The sequence below is a fragment of the Panthera pardus genome, unplaced genomic scaffold, assembly GCF_024362965.1.
Source record: "Panthera pardus isolate Hobbes unplaced genomic scaffold, ASM2436296v1 HiC_scaffold_11, whole genome shotgun sequence".
Lineage (NCBI taxonomy): Eukaryota > Metazoa > Chordata > Mammalia > Carnivora > Felidae > Panthera > Panthera pardus.
Window position 1 is genome coordinate 88,600,776 of NW_026526666.1, and position 19,993 is coordinate 88,620,768.

General features: G+C 55.9%; 1 protein-coding gene across 2 annotated transcripts in view; it reads right to left on the minus strand.

The window, feature by feature from the left end:
• Positions 1-1,186: 1,186 nt before the first annotated feature.
• The window catches only part of GRHL3 (grainyhead like transcription factor 3), a 34,827-nt gene continuing 16,020 nt past the window's right edge, over positions 1,187-19,993 (minus strand). The window contains exons 4-16 of one of the 2 annotated variants that reach the window (XM_019461800.2): positions 19,084-19,429; positions 18,754-18,827; positions 17,639-17,792; positions 17,317-17,428; positions 15,853-15,947; positions 14,034-14,192; positions 13,405-13,483; positions 13,149-13,282; positions 11,102-11,136; positions 9,881-9,969; positions 8,909-8,994; positions 6,420-6,484; positions 1,187-2,129 (exon numbers count right to left, since the gene is read on the minus strand). In XM_019461800.2, the coding sequence (XP_019317345.1) occupies positions 2,015-2,129; positions 6,420-6,484; positions 8,909-8,994; positions 9,881-9,969; positions 11,102-11,136; positions 13,149-13,282; positions 13,405-13,483; positions 14,034-14,192; positions 15,853-15,947; positions 17,317-17,428; positions 17,639-17,792; positions 18,754-18,827; positions 19,084-19,429 (1,543 nt within the window). In that variant the 3' untranslated portion in view covers positions 1,187-2,014. Of the gene's footprint in view, positions 2,130-6,419; positions 6,485-8,908; positions 8,995-9,880; positions 9,970-11,101; positions 11,137-13,148; positions 13,286-13,404; positions 13,484-14,033; positions 14,193-15,852; positions 15,948-17,316; positions 17,429-17,638; positions 17,793-18,753; positions 18,828-19,083; positions 19,430-19,993 lie in introns of both variants that reach the window. The other variant, XM_019461799.2, reaches the window with a different exon arrangement.

A 19,993-nucleotide genomic window follows, 5' to 3' on the forward strand; every position in this document is an offset into this window, starting at 1 on the left:
CGTCATCCTGCTCTCACTTCCCGGGAGGTGGCAGAGCAGCGGCGAGGCCGGGAGTGGACACGGCATCTCCGGATGCCCACAGGGTCCCCTGAGCAGTGCCGTGCAGGCCATATTGGTGGCTGAGGCCAAAGGAAACATCAGTGATGCTGATCCTGGCTTCAAAATTTTGATTATCTTGTTCATCATGGATTTTTTTTTTTTTTTTTTGCCTTTATTTAAAAAAAAAAAAAAAAAGCAACACATTGTGTTGATTTCTCTTGATTACTGAGCTCTTTGGCTCATCGGCCGGACCCTAGTCCTGGTGCGGACTCCAGGCAGGGCCGTGGGAATTAGGACCACAGGCTCTGGCTGTCAGAGCTGAGAGTTGGAGGCATCTGCGGTTTACAAACCTTTTAAAAAGTTTTGTTCAGACAAGTTTATGGGAAACCCTTACGTGTAAAAGGGGAAAAGCGGGTCTGAAGTCTGGAGGGTCCTCAGAAGCTGCCGCTCTCCCCTCCCCCACCTCGAGGTGGCCTCTGAGACCCAGCGGTGAGCTCTGGGGCTCTAAAGATGATAGTTACAGATGGCCGGCGTAGACCCACGCCCGTCATTTCAGAGCCGAAGAAACTGAGGCCCCGAGGTGGTCGCGCTAGGAAGCGGGCGAAGGAGGAAGGAAGGGCAGGTTTGTCGTCTGTTCCCTAGAGGGAATAAAGGCCTTGATTTGTAGCCGTCGTCAATGTCTGTGGTGTAAATGCTCCCCGGGCAACGTCCCAGCATGAGGTCACTGACCGCGAAGCTGGGAAGAGACGGGAGCACCAGCTTTTGTGAGCCGCTGAGTCAGCAGCGGGGAGAACGGCGAGGCCCAGAGCGTGGGGGCGGAGCTGGCAGAGAACTCCGGTCACGTGGCTCCCAGCCTGGGGCTCCGCCCGCCGGCGCCCGCGGTGGGGTCCTTCCCGGGACTTCTTCGTCTCCAGTCAGTGGTCCTACGGGCTTGACCTTCAACCTGTGGGGCGGCGTGAGACACAGATCTCGACATCAGGCTCCCACTCCCTTCCCGGGGGCACCTCTGCTTCGCCCGTGCCCAGCCCTCGCCACCAGCCTTCGAGCCCAGGTAAAGCACCCTCAGGACAGAGGAGGAGGCGGGCCCAGTCTGCTTTCACCCTCTCTTCCGGGAAGACTTCCATCCACAGAAGGAACAAGTGTAGCGTTTGAAGTAATACATAGGTAGAATTTTATTACTAAATACCACGTGAGTATACAAAATGCATAATTGAATAACAGCTAAAAAAAATAGTCCAAGAATGTGAAATACACATTTTTTGAAATGATAAAAATGCATCCATGAAAAATATAAAATGTTGCATATATATACAATATATACTTATATATATATAACATAAATGAAAATTGTAAATAAGAAATGTGTACATCAGTGAACAGGCACGGAAGTTATTTTATACAGCAGCCACTCCAATGAATCAGCTCTATTATTTACAACTTGTATCAAGGAAATCCGGGAGAAAGAGAGTGTTTCCACCATGGTAACATTTAAAAGTTGTTTGCATTGAAAATCAAAAGAGTTTTCAAGTTAATTGACCAAAGGGTAAGGGATCCTCAGTCTGAAGTTGATGGAAGGATCAAGAATGCAGGCCGGACAGGAGTCGAGTCAGCTTTGGGAAAGAGGGTCCACTGGCACCATCTGAACGGCCAACCAGGAGATGGACTGAAAGCAGGGTCTTCCGAGAAGGAGACAGGCTATGGGAACGTTAAGCAGGACGACACTCTTTCTGGCTGGGCGGGGGCCGGCAGGAAGTCCAGGGTAGATTCAAGCATGAGATGGGGTTCAGGTCAGGATACCTCCTGGGTCCCTTCCTGACCTTGACATCCGTGGGTCTGTGATGTGTTTTTCTCAGGGAGGGCATTCAAGTAACAGCACTGGGGCATGAGCAGAGGTTGTGTGCGGCATGGGCCACTCCCCAGGGGGCTCCTTGCCTGGAGCCACCCCACGGGGCCTGAGGGTGTGGATGCTTGGGCCTCACAGCTCCTTCAGGATGATCTGAATCTTGCCATCAAGCTCCCCCATGTCCAGCAGGAAGGCGACGTGGTTGCTGTAGTGCTGGATGATGTTGTTGTCCATGTTGACCAAGATTCTGGAAGAGAAGAGGAGATGTGTCTAGGATGTGGCAGGCCCCTTGTTTCAGGGCTGCTGGGTGACAAGGATGACAGTAACGGTTACCCCCTCTTGGGTGCCAACATTTCGGGCACCTCCTGGACTTTCCCTCTGACCGTCAGAACAACAGAGACGGGTATTCACTGTCCCCCGTTACGGCGGAGGCCACGATCCCCAAGTGGCCGAGCCCCACCTCCAACCACGGCCACCGCTGCGCCAGACCACCTCTCCTAATACACACGAGCGTGGACACTTCGAGCGGCTGACGTGAGATGTGTGGAGGATGCGGTGTCCCTTGGTCACCAGGCCGGACCGAGGACTCGGGCACAAAGCGAGAGTTCGAGCACAAGAGGTGTGGTGGGTGGACCAGTGTGGTTTGGGTTCAGTGGGAGGCTGCATTGTGTCATTCGGATGTGCCCGCCTGAGCCAGAGGCGGGTGCCACACGGGTGCCCTCTCAGTTCCACCCCCACGAAGCTGCCATCTCACAGATGGTACAAGACACTTGAGGGGCTCCGTCCTCTCTCCCCACACCCTCCAGGCAGGGACCTGGGCCAACCCGAGCGGGACCAAGCCTCCGCGCCGTGGGCCTCCGCAGAGGGTCAAGGCCACGGTGTTAGCCAGAGGACACCCCTCTGGCTGCTGCCTCCCCGATGAAGAGCCCGGCAAGACGTGACCTGACCTGACCACACCAGCTTCCCTTTGTAACGGAGTTGAGTGTCTGCAGCCACTCGTCCATCCACCCCGCTAGCGTTTGCCAAGGCCGTTCCATGTGCAGGGCCTGCGCCCAGCAAGAACAAGGGCCACACGGAGATCCTAGAGCCTGCCCTCCAGGAATTCAGAATCTAGTAGGGCCCGAGAAAATGACTCTTTGTAACCCTGTTACTCCAGTGGGTAGAGGGGGAAGCTGAGGCTCAAAGAAGCACAGGGGTCACACAGTTAATAGATGGCAGAACTGGACTTGAATCCAGACTTCGGTTTCTTTCTGCTGTACCGGTTTTTTAGAAAGAAAAACAAAAACCCTATGAATGTAAGTTAGGAAGTGGCATATACAAGGAAGGCAAAATCCAGGGCTGGGAAAGAGTTTAGATGGCCGCAAGGTTATTTCAAGTGGGGGTGGGTGGGGGGAGTCGGGGGGCTGAGGATCTCACGTTACTGCTCCCTGCTTCCGGCAAGTAGCTGTTGGCTTTCCAGGGGAAGCTCCGGGGAGGCGGTAGCCTTGTCCCCATCGTCCCCGGGTCTGGAGGATGGAGGCCTTACAGAAGCAGCGAGCCTAAGCCTATGGCCTATGTCGGGCTGTCTCTGCAGACGCTGCTGCTTCCAGCAAGGAGGTCTGGGCGCAGGCTGCCAGGCCGGAGTGCTGACTGCCAGTGTCTCATTACGGCGCCCCCCTTCCTTAGGTCCTGTCAGCCGTTCCTTCCTTTCAGAGGGATCCTCGTCCGGGGGGCTGCAGGCTGGGCCAGACCGGAGGAGGCTGGGCCTGGGCCAGAGGGGTGAGCGCTTTGCTGGCAGCCGGGTGTGTGATTCAGATAGTGCTATTTACTGGGGGCTTCTAGATGCCAGGCCCTGTGTGCCTTACGTGCATGAACTTGAAGGCTGCCTCCCTCCCACTCCCCTGCCGGGCTCCCCGCGGGCCCCGAGTGCACACCTACACACAAGGGATCCCAGACAAGCCCTGAGACCCCTTCCCTTCAGAGGTCAGTGACAACCGGGCCCTAGAGGCAGGGCTTGTTGGGAACCACTGTCCCAGAATGTGGGCCTCTTGTCCCTTGCCAGCTACTAGCTGTCTTCTGTCCTGGTTCCCCTGAAACGCTTGGCCAGCTGCCGGGAAAACAATGTATTTGTTAATCTTTCAATCACTCAGTGGTGCTTGTAAAGCTGATTGTATCTACCTTTGTCCAGGGGACTCTCAGGAGGGTTCTGTGCAAATAAACTAGGCCATCGATTAGAATTTTCTCTCTTCCTCAGAGGAGGTGAGTCTGACGCTGAGGGAGGTGGAAAATGGGCCCGGCCTCTCCTCTCCCCAAAGCGTTTTTGTGGACTCTTCTCATTTAAGCATCTCAGAGGATGCTAGCTCTGAAGTGTTCATGATTGCGGGTGTGGGGGGTGTAGGGTGCTTCTGAAGGGCCGCTGAGTGATGCCCTGGGCTACGGGGTTAGGCAAATACAGGACTTGGCCACAGTCTTTGTTTGCACATCACTTGGCAGTTAGAGGAACAAGCAGGAGGCGAGGTAAAAAATGGGTGCATGCACAGGCTGGAGACAGGCCGGGATTCCTTCTGCTGGTTACGAACTACTCTGAACCTCAGTTTCCTCATCTGTAGAATTACAGATAATCACACCAAACTATGCCTGGGACTCATTTAGCCCAGCACCTGGCACACAGGACGTGCTCCACACGTGGACGCTATCATCTACCACGGGGGCTGGGGCATCCTCGCGTGTGTACCCCCACCCCCAAATCACACCGACACGTTTCCTAGCCCCTCAGCGCAGCCTGCAGTGGCATCCGTCAGGGAGGCTGGTGGCCCAGGTGCCGCTGCAGCTGGGGGGGCGTGGGCACTGGCACCAAGGGGAAGTAGGGCTGGGCTTGTCTGGGCAAAGCAGGGCCTGCCCTCTGCTATGAGGTGGATTCCGTCCCAGAGAACATGTGAGCCCCAATCTGAAACCGAAACTTGGAAGAAAAAAGCCCACAAAAAACCCTAGGCGCTCATACAACCAAAACCCAACGGATCCTTCTCCAGGGGCTGCAGGACCGCACACTCCACCCCCCCCCCCCCCCCCCCCCCGCCCTGCCCTTCTGGGGGAGGCTGCTGGGAACCAAAGAGGAGGGAGGGCTAGAGGCCAACCCCCGGGCTTGACTGGATGGGGCCTCAGCCTGGGAACAGAACCTGCCTGGCTTTGCAAAGCCTTCTAAAAAGGAAAGCCCGTAGTCAGTGGCCACGGGGTGATGCCCAAGCACCTTCCAGGGCCGCTAGTAAGTGTAGCTGGAGTTACACCATCTAGAGCAAGAGGATGGGGTCTGAGCTGTGGGCAGAGGGCTGGGAGTGGGTCCTCTGGGCAGGGAATGGCGCTGACAATTCCTCGCTAACCCGAGGCCCCAGGCTGGGCAGGTGCAGGGACTCAGTCCACAAGGGCTGTGAAGGTCCAGCTCACTGGCTCTGACCACGGGACCCAAACCTGGGAAGGCAGTCACCACATGGCCCTCCGTCTCCCCTTGCCAAGGGATCTCCCGGGCAGATAGCAAAGGGTGCTGTGGTGTTTAGCACTAATCCCCAGGAACATATGGAAGGTCCTGCACCGCTGGACCCTCTGCAAGGTAAAGCTTTATTCTCTGCTGCCTCATCCAGACCTGAGCGGGAGGCCTGGGGAGCATCCCCGGGGGGCTCCCTCAAAACCACATCAACCACTACCCCTTTTCCAGACTCATCAGCAGCTTTGCCCTTCTGGGGCCCCCTGACTCGGCCTGTGGCCACATTGCTGGGCCCTTCTGCCTCCACGCCATTACCCTGCTGCTCCTGCTCCTGAATATTCCTTATCACCTCCAAGCCTCAATTTCCCCATCTGTGAAGCATGGGTAATGGGTGTCTACTTCATAGTGTGGCTGTGAGATTTAAGTGAGGTACTCGTAGCCCAGTATCTGGCACATAGTCAAGTGAATGGTGGTCACTATCATCATCGTTACAATCAAATCACTTGGCTATCCAGCAGCCTCGGAACTTGGACCTGGGTCTTCTGATCTTTGAACCTGCGCTGCCCCTCCACCTGTGGTCTCTACAAAGACCCTTCCATCAGTCTGCCACTCCTTTCCTTCCTGGTGGTGTTCAATGTCCGGTCTCTGCAGGTGGCCTTGCCTGACTGGGGGCTTTCCACCCAACCCCACACCCCTCATCCTTTCCACGAAGCCAAGTACAAATGCTGCTTGGCATGGGCCAGGCAGAGCACACTTGCTGGGAGCTCCCAGAGCCAACACTTTTAGAGGGAAAGGGGCAGGGGCGCCTGGGTGGCTCAGTCGGTTGAGCATCTGACTCTTGGTTTCGGCTCAGGTCATGATTTCACAGTTCGTGGGTTTGAGGCTTGAGTCAGGGTCTGCGCTCATAGTGCAGAGCCTGCTTGGGATTCTCTCGCCACTTTCTGTCTGCCCCTCCCCTGCTCACGTGAATTCTCTCTCTCAAAAATAAATAAATATTAAAAATTAGAATAAAAAAAATAAAATAGAGGGAAAGGGGCAGCACAGGGGGAAGGGGGAGGGAGAGCTGTTATGAACACTTACCCCCGCTTACATTTCTTGTAGACTTTGTAAATGTTCTCTTCAGGGAACCCATACTTCTCAGAGATCTGGAAGAAAACAGTAGGGGATGTGTTGTCTGCTGCCCAGACTGGATCCATTCCAGCCTTTCATACTAGGACTTTTTATTTCCTGATTCTGAATGTAACATACATCCATACTGTGGAAAAATCCAGAGAGGACAATTTCAATAGTCCCTAATCCTGTTTCTCAGAGATAAACGCTACTGACATCTGGGTGTGCCCTTCCCCGTCTTTTGGCCATGTGTACAGATCTTTTATGTTCCACCCAGACAGCTTTATAGAACTGTTTTTAGTTATCACTGTATGTTATGAGCCTTCCCGCATCACAACAGGCTCCTGAAAAACTGCATGTTTAGTGGCTGTAAAATACCCCAAAGAGCAGCCTCCAGGTCCCCAACCTTCGCCTCTAGTCAGAACCACACTGTTCCAGCGGGTTCCACTCACCAGCTGCCGACTTCGGGCAAACTAGCTGGGGAAGCCGGTCGAAGCGCCTACCTCACAGGGGTGCTCACGTGACCAATCTGGCCCGTGTAAAACACCTGGGTCGGTTCCTGGCGGTGGAAGGCCTCCATCAATGCTCACTGTTGTCCTTTTAGAAGGGGAGTGGTGGGGACGCTCCCACCCTGTCGCGAGGGGGATTATCGAAATATTGCCCCCTTCTAGGCAGGAATTACTAACCCCATCGGATGGGGGAGGATGCTGGGCTCAACCAAGGCCCAGCCGGATCCCTGGTCTCCTGCCCCATCCCAACCGTCACGACCCAAATCACGGGTGCTCCTTCTGCAGACGAAGAACCTGCAGCTCCGAGGCCCGTGAGTGTGGCCGTGAGAGCCAGCCCGCTTCTCCCAGACCACCGGAAGTTTCCTCCGGGGCAGATGGGTCTGGTCTGGTCCCAGCTCCACCACCCGGAGGGCAGACTCTGAGCCGGTCACCAGCCTCGGCTTCCTCGTTTGCAAAACGGGCACAATAACGGGGTAAACGCACAGCGTGGTCCCACGCAGGGACCGAGAAGATTACGTGAAGGGCCCAGTGCGGGGCCTGTGCCCTGGTGAGAGGCTCAGGCAGAGGTTACTCTGCAGTCTGGCATTACTGGCTGCGGCGAGCCTCAGACCAAGGGCTTCAGACTGACGTTCTCTCTGGGCCTTTTAGGAAGAGGGTCAGGTTTGGCTCCTCAGTTATTCTCCGCCCTGCCGGAGATCCCTCCAGTCCAGAAAAGTTCTTAGGCTATTTGTTTTAATGGCTATATGGCTAGAAGCTTCCAGGAGGAAGATCTCCATTCACTCGAAAGGACTTAGGTATTTTCTAACCATAAATTGTACAAAGAAGGCGTAAGCTGCCCCGTGTGGCGGTGAGCTCCCCATTCCTGGAAGGACACGAGTCAAGAGCGGGTACCCGCCTGGGGAGAGAGCTCAAATACCAGATGGGGACCCTTTTAGTTACTGTCCGGCCCAAAGATTCTGAGTCAATATTCAAGTGACGTTAGTGGCCTTTTGTGAGCCCAACTTCTGGGGCTGGTGCCGACCAAGCAGGGTGGACGGGATGTGAAGTGACCAGGAGGGGATAGCCGAGTGGAGAGAGCTTGGGCTGGATGGTAGCTCTGTCACTTCGGCAAGTTGCCCGACCACTGGAAGGCCATTTCCTTGTGGGAAATGAAGAGATAATGATAGTACCCACTTTTCAGGGTTAAGAGAATATGGTGAGCTAGCAAACGCAGCTTGCTTGACACGATGCCTGGCACATAGTGGGTCTTCAGTAAAAGGAAGCTGGTGCTATTATTAGATTCATCCCTCCACCCCCACCCCCCCCCCCCCCCCCCCGCCTGGCATCTTGGACCTGTCTGGCTTTACTCTGTGGTTGGACCTTTAAGCACAGCCGGCCCTGGTGGAGGCTTGTGTTTGCTCGGTTTTGAGCTGAGGCACAAAGCTGCTGTGGGTTTTGTTCAAAGCTCTTTTGCCCGCTCTGGCAATCTGGGGGGTTGGGGAAGGTCTCCTTGCCCAGACACCACCTTTGGCTGCCCCCGCCAGTGCCCCCCAGCCAACCACAGGCGAGAGGAATGAGGCCCCCTGGAAAAGAAAAAAGAGAGTCTCTGGGGCCTGGCCTTTTTGGGTTTCATTCCCATTAAAACAGAAACAGGTTTGCAAAGCCAACAAAAAGCTCTGGCCTGTCAGACAGCAGCCATCAGATTAGGGAGGATTTATGGTGTGTGTGCCTCCCAGGGTGGGGCCAGGGTTCTGGCTTCGAGATAACATCACAGAGGCACGCCCCCACCAGCCAGGCCCGCAGGCCCCCCTGAAATGGGGTGGGACAGGTGGACCATCAGAAAGCCAGGGTTCCAGCATATTCCTTCTCAGAGGCTTCCTGTGGGAAATCAGAACTGTGTAGTGAAGAGTGGGGACAGGAACTCAGAGTGGGGTCCGGCCAGGGCTGGGCGGGGTTCACAGGGCCTCTTACCGCATTCCTCAGCCCCTTCAGGTCTGGCGTCTTCAACATGAGGGCGTCAAATACCTCCTCGGTCTCCCTCCGCACATACAACAGAACTGAGAGGCAAAGGGGTGGCTTTAGTGGTGAGGAGAGGGTCATTGAGCCGGGGAATACCTCACGGGATGGGGGAATCTTCAAAAGTATCATTTCGGGCATTCGATTGAATTCTGCAGGAAAGGCAAATCCTCGCTGAGGGTCTGTACCCAGATGGGAAATCCCACGGGCTCTGCAGGCCCCCCTCAGACTGTGCTGATCTGGGCAGGTTGGAATCCCTGCTCTATCACCTGCCAGCCAGGTGACCTTGAAGAAGATATTGTTACATCACTGAGCCTCGCTTTATCCAAATGGGAAATGGAGGTGGCTCCACCCCCTATTTCACAGGGGTGTTGGGGAATTAATGACATGACATTTTAAACACCAAGTGCGGTACGAGGCTCCGTGCAAGGTTGCCAGAAGCTTTTGATCTTGGCTGCTGGCTGGTTTCTTCCTGATGATCAGCTATAGCCCCCCGAGGTTTGGGCACATCCCCCTCTCCCAGGAAGTTACAGATTTAGGCTGTCAGAGCCAGAAAGCCAGGTATGGAAACCCAATGCTGTTCCCACCCCCAGAAGAGAAGGGGGGGGTTGCCCAACATAATGGACCTGTTGCCTCGGCCCAGCTGCTGTGGGATGCCCAACAAGGGACATGCCCACGAGGCCAGTGGAGGCAGAAGACCTCCGGCTCCACTGTCAACTCTCCAAGCACCCTGCGTGTCACCCTTACTCCACCCTCAAGTCGTGGCCCAAATCCAGCTCCAAAGAGCTCCTTGCGCCCTCTCTGCTGGGTGGGTGCCGCCCCGGCTGCCGGGCCAGGATTGGCGTTCGAGGCTTGGGGGAAGGCCCCGTGGGGGGCTGGGGGCCACGCGGTGGGCTCAGAGAACAGATGGGCCGGGAGTGAGGGTACCTCTCTGAAGATCGTCTTCCTTGGCCTTTTTGGAGGGCAGAGACTCAAACTCCTCAGCGAAGGGTGAGCAGGACCGCTTCAGCGGCAGCCTGGGGGGTGACAGGGAGGGGCTCGTGAGGAACCCGGGACTTCCCAGAGTTGAAAGGGGCCCCAGATGTGCAGAAAACCCCATGAAGGCAGGCACAGCGCAGGAGGACGGCGGTGAAAGCAGCAGGTTCTGGAGGTGGGACTGCCTGGGTTCGAATCCCACTCACTAGCTGGGTGACTCGGGATGAGTCTCTTAGTCCCTCAGTGTCCCCTTCTATCAAATGGGGTGACAATTAGGTAAGGCCAAGAGTACTTCATAAAGTTGTGAGGCTGAAGGACGTCACACAAACTGCTTTCAGAACAGCGTGTGACACACAGTTGCGTCTCAGTAAATATGGACTCTCGTTTCATCATCAGCGTGTTGTTCTTTTTCGGGAGAATCCACTCGGATGTGGGGCGGGGAGAGGGGGAAGCGTGGTGGCATTTGGAGGAAGACAGGCTTCGGTTCCAGCCCACCTCCGCTACTTAAGAGCTGTGTGAGCCTGGCCACGTCACTTCACTTCTCTGAGTCTCCATTTCCTCATCCGTAAAGCAGGGCAATAACCCCTGCTCGCCTGCCTGGCTGGCTGGCAGGCACTGTGGTTCGGTGTGAAAGCACCAGAGGAAAAGTACCCCTTGTCTATGGGGGAAGAGACTGATATCGACACTAAGGTGCTTTCTTATGTGTGCTTTTCCTCTCACATGGCCCCCCCCCCCCCCCATCCCTGCCTCACGCCCACGAGGCCATCTTTCCATTTTTTCCCTCGGACAGATCTCTAGGCTGACACAGGGGAGGATGGGGCCCTTCGGGGCGCCTCCCTCCCTCCTCAAGTCAGGGAGGGGGTGTGTGTGGACCCCTCAGTTGGTCCTCCAGCACTGTGGCCCCTCCTAACTCTCCAAATCTGTGCTACCATCTCAGAGGCCTTTTCTTTCCCTTTTTACAAGCAGGTGTCTCGCCAGAGATTCGCCAGCTTTTCACATAAAACAAACCCATAAAAACGCAGGCAGTTTCAGTGAGAAAGGAGCGTGAATGTAGCTTGGGGGTTGGGAGCAGAGTCCCATGGCTGCTTCCTCTGTGCCCAGGCCCTGGCTTGGGGGGGCAGCACAAGCAGCAGGGGGCCAGGCGGGGGGGGGGGGAGGGGGGGAGGCCCTTACCTGTTGGAGCTGCTCTGACCTGCCGAGGGCACTGCCTGCAACGAAGAGAGAAGACATTCTCCATCATAGGCAGGCAGGAAGATGAGAGGGGCCTTCTGCTGCTGGTGGCGTTCTGGGGGGAGGGGGCACAATCTTTGTGGGGGTGAGGTGGGGAATGCGGTTGTGATGGCTTTCCAGCCCATTCTGCTCAGATTTAGTCCTCCTAGGTGAGCTGAGATCTTGAGCGGAAAGGGAGCATCCAGCCCAAGTGGAAGGGTCGGGGACTGAGCCTGGAGGTGCTAAAGGAACGCGGCCAGCTCCATGAGCCCCACCTGAGCCCCAGCTCGCCCAGAAGGGTCGGGACTGCACACCATCATGCAGGGCAGTGGAAGCTGAGGCACAGGGGAAAAGGGGGTGGGGGGAAGGGCACTCTCCGGAGGGTTCCAGAGACTGTCTGCAGCAGTCATCACCGGTTCCGTGACGTGAGGCACCGGGCCTGGTGAGTGCCTCCCGAAGGAACGCACCCAGCAGGAGGCAGAGTCGGACCGAGCGGCCCCCAGGCTCATAGGTGCAAGGGTGCCTCCCTCTTCCCCACAGAGCAGCCGTCAGCCTGGCCACAGGGCCCTCAATCCCGAGAGCGGTCATCTCCCAACTCGGGGCCTCTGGCTGGGGAGAGACACTAGGGTGATGCGGCCACCTGACTGTGGGGCCACAGAGCGCTTCCGGGGTGGGGCAGGGAAGGGAGGATGGTGGGCGCAGGAGGCCTTTAAGTGTGGACCACGGGCCACATCCGAACTAGCTGCTCTCGGGGCACCTGGGTGGCTTAGTCGGTTAGGCAGCTGGCTGTTGGTTTCGGCTCAGGTCACGATCTCACGGTTCGTGGTTTCGAGCCCCATGTCGAGTTCCATGCGTGGAATTCTCTCTCTCCCTCTCTCTGATCCCTGCTCCTATTCTCTCTCTCTCTCTCTCAAAATAAGTAAATCAACTTAAAAAAGAAAAAAAGAATTGCCTGCTCTTTCCGTTCCAGAATCTCTTATTGTTCGAGGTCAAGGCACTGAACGCATCTTGGAGGGCAAGGGCTGTTTCTGCAAACAGTCCCACCTACACGGAGGGACCTCAATGGCAGGAAATAGTCAGACTGTTTAATATGGAAGCAAACTACTAGATAGGCCCTGGAGTCTCGATTCTGCCACTGAGCTATGGTGTGGCCTTATCTGGAAAGTGGAGAGGACAGCAGTGTCTGCCTCACAGGATGGCTCACTGGCCTGAGAGGTGGTACAGCTAGAATTCCCGGGCGTGGCTTCTAAAGCCGAGGTGCCTGCGTCCACACTCTGGCTCTGCCATGTACCGTGTGGTTTTGGTCTCCGCCTCAACGTCCAGCCCACAAGTCCAGGGAGAGTCGTAGTATCGATCTCCCGGGGAGGTAGTGAAGGTTAACGCAGCCGGCGCGTGGACCGTGCTGACAGCGGCACCTGGCGCACAGCGAGCGCTCGCGGGCATTGCCGCCACCATCGTGATCCACACAGCTTTGATTCGGCTGCAATCTAATTTGGGGCTCAGAAATTCGGACCCTCCGTGTGTGCCCCAGGTGTGAACGCTTTGGTGGTTATGAAATCCCTTTCTTCGTTAACCTTCTTCTCCCCAGTAGAAAAGTTTCACTAATGTTACATATGGATGTATGTCCATGTTTTTAATCCCCTGGGATTCAATACAAGTATTTGCATCTTGATGTTAAAAAAAAAAAAAGTCGGGGGCGGGGGGAAACACACCTGGGTGGTTCAGTCGGTTACGAGTCTGATTCTCGATCTCGGCTCAGGTCACGATCTCACGGTTCGAGAGTTCAAGCCCTGCATCAGCTTGGGACTCTGTCTCTTTCCCTCTCTCTCTGCCCCTCCCCCACTCACTCTCTCTCTCAAAATAAATTCATTAACTTACAAATGTATATACATTGGGGCCTATAAACATCTAAATTGGTCTGTAGTGGCTGAGTGGTAGGTTTCTCCTCGCTGGGCTGTGCTGATCAGACCCCACCCAGGGGCCGAGACCCTCTCTGGCCCAAGACCCTCACCCCTCCGGGACGCTGCAGGCTGGAGAAGTGCACATTAGGGATGAACAGCACCGGTGGGGTCTCCAGATCAGCCTCAGGCCGCAAGTAGGTGGTCTCATTGCCCCTGAAGCCAGACAGCAGGCAGCCCTTCATACCTGCTGGGAAAAGGAAGGCACTGCGTCCGAGGCCCCTCTGTTCACGTCCCAAGCCTCTGCCCTCCAGTCTCCTTCTCCCCTTCACCCCAGGCCAGCCCAGCCCCTGACTCATCCCCACTGACCACTGTTGCTGGAGTCGGGGCACTTGACTTTCCTCCGGAACTGCTTTCGTTCATCATCCCGCATTTTCCTTTCTGCTCCCTGCCGGGAAGAGGGCAAAGGGGGTCACCCAGGGCCTTGAGACGGGCTGGCTGCTTTGCATCTTAAATCTGGACCAGCCATCCAGTGCTGCTTTCTTTCCAAAGTGAGACCGGGAGATGGGAAAGCACCAGCTCCCAGCCTATGCGGCCCAGCCCAGCCTTGTCTGAGGCCAGTACAGGCCACAAGAGAGAAACAGATGTGGAGAGAGAGGAACAGAGAGAGAAACAGAAGAGGGAAGTGGAGTCAGAGAGGGATGCGAAGAAGAAAGAGAAACGAGAGAGACAGACACAGAAAGAGACACGGAGAGATGCTGAGATCTAGAAAGAGATCTTCAGAAAGAGACAGATGAGAGACAGAAGCGCAGAGAGCCCGGGGAAAATGCACACAGGGGCCAAGGCAGACAGTGACGAGCACACAGAGGAGAGAGGGGTTTGGAGATCAAGAAGCAGAGACAGACCGACACACCCCACGCGGCTGGGGAGGACGCGAGGGTGGGGGCTGGCCCTCCTCCCCGCCGGGGCCCAGCAGAGGGCCCGTCCACCCCAGCCACCTTGTCACAGAAGATCTTGATCTGGCAGACGGCGCGGTGCACCAGGCGCTCAGCGCCCGAGCCACAGTCGTAGGTGTCGATCTGCAGGTTCAGGGGGACGCCCTTCACCCCCTTCTGCGAGGAGAAGTCTGTGCTGAGGCAGTTGACACCGATGAACACCTGGGGACACACAGGGGAGCTGGATAAACAGCCTGCGCCGGCGGCCAGCCCTGCCATCCCACAACCGCCCTGCATATCGAGCCCGGGAAACGGCGCCCCTGGGAGGCACCTGTCACCACCTCTTTTCCAGATGGACAGACTTGTGCCCAGGGCAGCGGGCCAGCTTTCCCCAGGGGACACAGGGGGTGCATGGAGCACCTAGTGGGCCTGTCATGGGGAGTGGGACGGCTGGGGTCTCAACCCAAAGCCTCCCGCCCAACTCCGACGGCAGTCTGGGGTGGGTCTCAGCTGGGCACTCCCTGCCAAGCTCGCCTGACGACTGTCTGCCTGACCGACTCCTCCGTGGGGCACCAGGGCCAGACCCCGCTCCAGACTGGCCACTGTTCTCTGGGACATTTCCCTCGGAAATGGTCCTGACCTGCACAGGTAGGGGTGGGGTGCGGTGCCCGAGCAGATCCCCTTCTTTCCTTGGCTGTGGGGGGCCAGGCCCCCGGGCGCATGCCTGACATACCTCCCCCTCAGCCAACTCAGCCCTAATGCAGCTCCCACCCAGCTCACGCCTGAGAGAGACCCAAGCCTGGGGGCTTAAGAGGCTGTGAGAAAATCCCAACCGAAACCCTCCTCTCCCTTCCTACGAAACTCTTTCCCCGCCTCCCCGAACTGGAGGCCCCAGTCCCTCCTCTGGCCCCTGGCATCTGTTTGAATAATAATAATCCCTCACGTTTGTGCCTCCTTTTGTGTTTTCGGAGCCCCTTCAGCTCCGTTTCCTCCAGGCGGCCTGGACCGCTCCATGAGGCAAACCGGGAGACAGGACCCAGCTCCCCCGCTTGTCTAGGCCAGAAATGTTCTTGCCAGGGCTGGACTCAACCGTGGAATGATAGGGCAGGCCTGGCCCAAGGAGGCAAAGGGACCCAGTCCCTGAATGTCACCCAGCCCCTGAATGTCACCCAGCCCCTGAGTGTCAGGCTAGTGCCCTGTCCACAGTGCCGGCTCTCCAAACAGAAAACCAGGGCACAGAGAGGCCCAGAAGCACACGGAAAGTTGGCCTTAGGCACCAAATGGCTGGTATGAAAGAGTCACCAGAGGCTCCATTTTCAGGCCTCTCCAGTGGGTCTGGCGCCGGGCCCATCTCTTAGACACGCATGATCCCATGGAATAAATCCCCACCCCAGCCCCAGGAGATGGACTCCTTTCCCTCCTTACGGACGCGGGAAACCATGTAACGGATCTCAGCCTCATCTACCAGACTCCAAAGCATTTCTCCTGCCACACTGACGGCCTGCAAGTCAGGGAAGCTGGTGTCCTCGGTGGCTTACCGTGTGACCTTGCACGAGGCTCAGTTCTCCCATCTGGTGAGTGGGTGGATCGGATTCGTAACGGCAGCCACCGCTTAAGGTGCCAGACTGTGCTCTACTGTCACTTATCTCCCGTGATCCTCCCGTCAACCTCTCAGTGGGTGCTACAACTGCACCCCAATTTGATGGCCGAGGCGCCGGTCCGAGGTCACGGAGGTGGAGGAAGGCCTAGCCCTTCTGGCTTTAGAGCCACTGCTGTGTGCCCTGCCTCCTCCGTAGGCGCCCTCATCAGAGCGGCTGCCACAATCCCAGGTGCCCACCTGGGGACTTGTGAGTGACCAGCCCCACCACAGCCACACACTGACCTTGGCCTCCTCGTTGACATTCCACACGAAGGACAATGCATTATAGGCCACCTCCTCGATGTGTTGCACGGTGTTGAAGTTTTCTTTGCAGTCGGCTGAAACCACAGGAGACCAGGAGAGTCAGGAGGAAAGGGGTTTGGGGACGTGGTGGGGAGGTGTTTGTACTGTCTTCCCCAAGAACCATCCCTCAATTGGGGTGGGGGGGGGCAGGGGCAGGTGAGCAGGGGGAAGGAAGGACTGATTGCTGCGCCCTGAGTTGCAGATGCAAAAACTGAGGTCCAGCCTGGGAAGCAGATCTGCCCACACCCCACAGAGAATCCCTAACTCTGCCAACTAGGTCAGGGCCCTCATGATTTTGGGGTGGGGGTTAGCGTTCTCACTGGGACTGTGATTGAGGAGATCTCCCAGATAAAATACTAGTAGTAGTGATGAGGGCAGTGATGGGGGTAGGAATATCGAACAAACGGTAGAACCACCACCCCGTTTATTGAACACGTCAATGTGGCGAGCCCTCTGTTAATCCTCACGACGATGCTATGTATACACAGTTTACACACGCAAAAAAATGAAGCTCGGAGAAGTCGGGTCACTTGACCAGGGTCACACAGCTTAAAAAAAAAAAAAAAAAAAAAAGGCACAGCAAGAATGGAGCTCAGCTTTGGCCCCTGAACACAGGCTCCTACCCACTTGCTATGTAGCCTCTCAGTTAAGTCACAGAATCACCCCTATGTATATCATGTTCTCCAGTACACGTGCTCCCAGGCAGAAGAAACAGCACGTAGGCAGGCAGGGCGGCTGGCCTTATTCCATTTGACCGCTGAAGCAACTGAGGCTCGGAAAGGGGAGGCGACACAGGTCACACGGTCAGAAGAGTGTGGAGCCAGAACCTTGAGGCCCGAGGATGGGCTGTGCCTCCTACGTGCCCCATCCCAGGGCCTGGGGCAGGGATGAGGCGGCACCTCATGCCTCTTCCCCGGGCCCCCTAGCTGCTGACAGAGCCGAGGTCCCAGCTGCCAGAGCAGAGCTCTCTTGCACCGCCCTTCAAACCTTCCCGGTCACCAGCTGCCTGCTCTCTTGTCTTATGAATTTGTGTCTCAATTGGCTAAGCCCCCCGTGGGGACAAGCAGGCCAGGGGTCTATTTATCCAACACTGTTGGGGTCTCTAGGGCACTGTTTATCCCAAAGCAACACAGTAAAATGCCACAGCCTGCAGCCAACAGATGCAAATCCCTGCAAACCCCATAGTTATGACCTGGAGACAGGGGCCAGGCAGGCGGCTGGGGTCAGAAGGAAGTCCTGCAGAGATCACAGAGGGCTGGGGAAAGGGGCACTTCAAGACCTGACTGGGGTGAGTGTGTGTGTGTGTGTGCGTGTGTGTGTGACAGAGAAATTGCGGGGGGGGGGGGGGGGGTGGGTGGGCAGAAGGGAGGGAGACGGAGAGAGGAGGCTTGGGTGGGCTCTCACCCACATCGATGACACGCTGCTTGGCAGTGGGTTGCCGGGAATGCCAGTGCTTCCAGAAGCGTAGCTGCTCTACCGGGACTTTCTCGTTGTCAAAGACCACCATCACCACACTCTGCAGGCACAAGCAGCCACAGTGACTCCCAGCCTCCCGTAGAGGCCCAGGCATCCCCTGACCCTTCCCAGAGCCTTGGTCCGGTACCCCTGCCCTTTTGCCTCGGTTTCCCCCACTCTATGGCAATGGACAGTTATCCTAGGGTCCTCGTCAGGCAGGGCTGGCCCAACCATCCTACCCCTTTCCCAAGCTGCTCCAGGGGCAACATACCTTGACTTTGTTGGAGGACAAGGCAAGGCCTTTGCCGCCTGCTGGCGTCCGCAGGGTGATGGGATAGAACTGGCCTTTGTTGAGGTAGGCCATAGGCGACTCCCCTGACTTGATGTGGATGGCTTTGGGGGAGCCCAGGGTGTACTCAAAGTCACTGCAGGGAAGAGAGGGTGAGGGCAGTAAGGCTGAGCTCCCAGGCAGGAGTATCCCAGAGGGCAGTGGGGCAAGGAGCCTGAGGTTGTGCTATGGATTTGCTGTGTGACCTAGTAAATCACTCAACCTCCCTGGGCCTCAGTTTCCACACTTTTGGTTTCTTTCCTTCCTTTTTCCTCTTTCTTTTCTTTCTTTCTCTTTCTTTCTTTCTTTCTTTCTCTCTCTCTCTCTCTCTCTCCCCCTTTCTTTAAGATTTTTAAAATTATTTTTAAGTAATCTCTACACCCAATATATGGCTCGAACTTACAACCCTGAGGTCAAGAGTTGCATGCTTTACGACAGCCAGGCGTCCCTGGAGTTTCTATTTAGTGGTTTCTTTGAGCCACAATCCTGCTGAATAATAAATAATGGAAACCAGAGAGATCCCTGAGGGGTGACAAAACCATAGGAGAGACTAAGGGCAACAGAATCTTGGTTTTTTTGTTTTGTTTTTGTTTTTAATGTTTATTTATTTGAGAGAGAGAGAGAGAGAGAGAGAGAGAGAGCGAGCGCCCATGCGTGCACAAGCGGGGGAAGGGCAGACAAGCGGGGGGAAGGGCGGATGTGTGTGCGTGGGGGGCGGGGGGTGGGGGACAGAGGATCCAAAGCAGGCTCTGTGCTAACGACAGAGAGCCGATGTGGGGCTTGAACCCACGAACCATGAGATCATGACCTGAGCCGAAGTCAGACAGCCTGACCGAATGAGCCACCCAGGTGCCTCAGAACCTCAGTGTTTTAAACAGGGCTCTGAGCCCCTTTTCAGCCCAGGAAACAAATGGAGAAATCAGTCTCTTTCCTTTCATGTGCCTTCACTCTCCTCTTCGCATTCATTGATGATGGCTACTCTGGGGACAGTATGAGGCTCTGTCTGTAGCCCCCGGCCTACTGCCCAAGTGGCCAAAGTTCCAGAGCAGCTGAGTTACCTCTTGGGGCTGGGATAGTCTTCTGGACACGGGGGTTCTGGGGACGTTTTCAGGATATCTGGGAAGAGCAGTGACTGCAGAGAAACACAATTCAGAGAGAATAAATGGCCACATTCAGGCTGCTGGGGCCTCATCCCGGGCCTGCTCCATACAGCTGTGCAGGTTGTTTAGTGCACAACTGGAACAACAGTACATGGCAAACCTGCCTCTGCTCTAGGACTTTTCACCCCATGGATTCCAAACCTCTGATCTCCTCACTGTCTTCTCCCCTTCTGCACATGCATGCACATATCCAGGGATGCTGTGAGGGGTATGGGGGTGGGCCCTCACCTCCTGTGGGTCATCTTTGAAGGTGCTGTCAGGCTGCCAGCGCTGTGTGGGCGGCACCCCATGAATGCTCTCAAACAAGGAGTTGAGGGAGCTGTTATCATACACATCACTGCTGGGCAGCAGGTAGCTGTCCACAGAGCCAGCTTCCAGCTTGCCAGGGCCTGCGGGGAGGGGAGCTGCCTTGCCCGGAGTGGGCACGGCCCCCTCCAAGCTCATCAGGTTATTCTTCTTGAGCACATCTGGGTACTCTGGGGCTCCAGACACGTTCTCGGTCAGGAATTTCATGAGATGCGTGGGACTTTCAAGGGGAGCGAGGTCCATCTCATAGTCCATGCCATGGTAGTACCTGGGGAGAGAGGAGGGCTGAGTGAGTGCCCCTCTTCTCTCCAGGGGCGGGGGGATCCTTGGCCGGATTGGAGGGTGAGCACCGACCTTCTTTAACACAACGTCACGTCGGACCTTCCCGACACGCATGACTCAGGGCACAGTACCAGGCCCGTTTGTCACAGGGATGAGCGGGGAGGAGGGTGTTAAGAACGGAACAAAGTACCGGCTCAGGGCTGAAGGGAAAACATCTGCTTTATCTTTTACTGTCCTTGGTAATTTTAAAAACTGAAATTTTATTTATCTCTTATCCAGAGTCCAATGTCTCCACTTTAAAACACCTGTATTCGGTCATCAATACAGTGTGTGTGTGTAGGGGGGTGGCGGTGTATATTTGTGAGTACAGTTAATATATGTTCAGAAAAAGGTCTAGAAGGATATACCCCAAACTGTTAAGGGCGGGGAGGGGAGTCGGAATACAGGAAACTTTTACTTTCTACTTTATACATTTCTATAGAATTTGAATATTTTATAACAAACAGGTATTGCTTTTGTAATCAGAAAAGCTAACAACATTAAAAGAAAC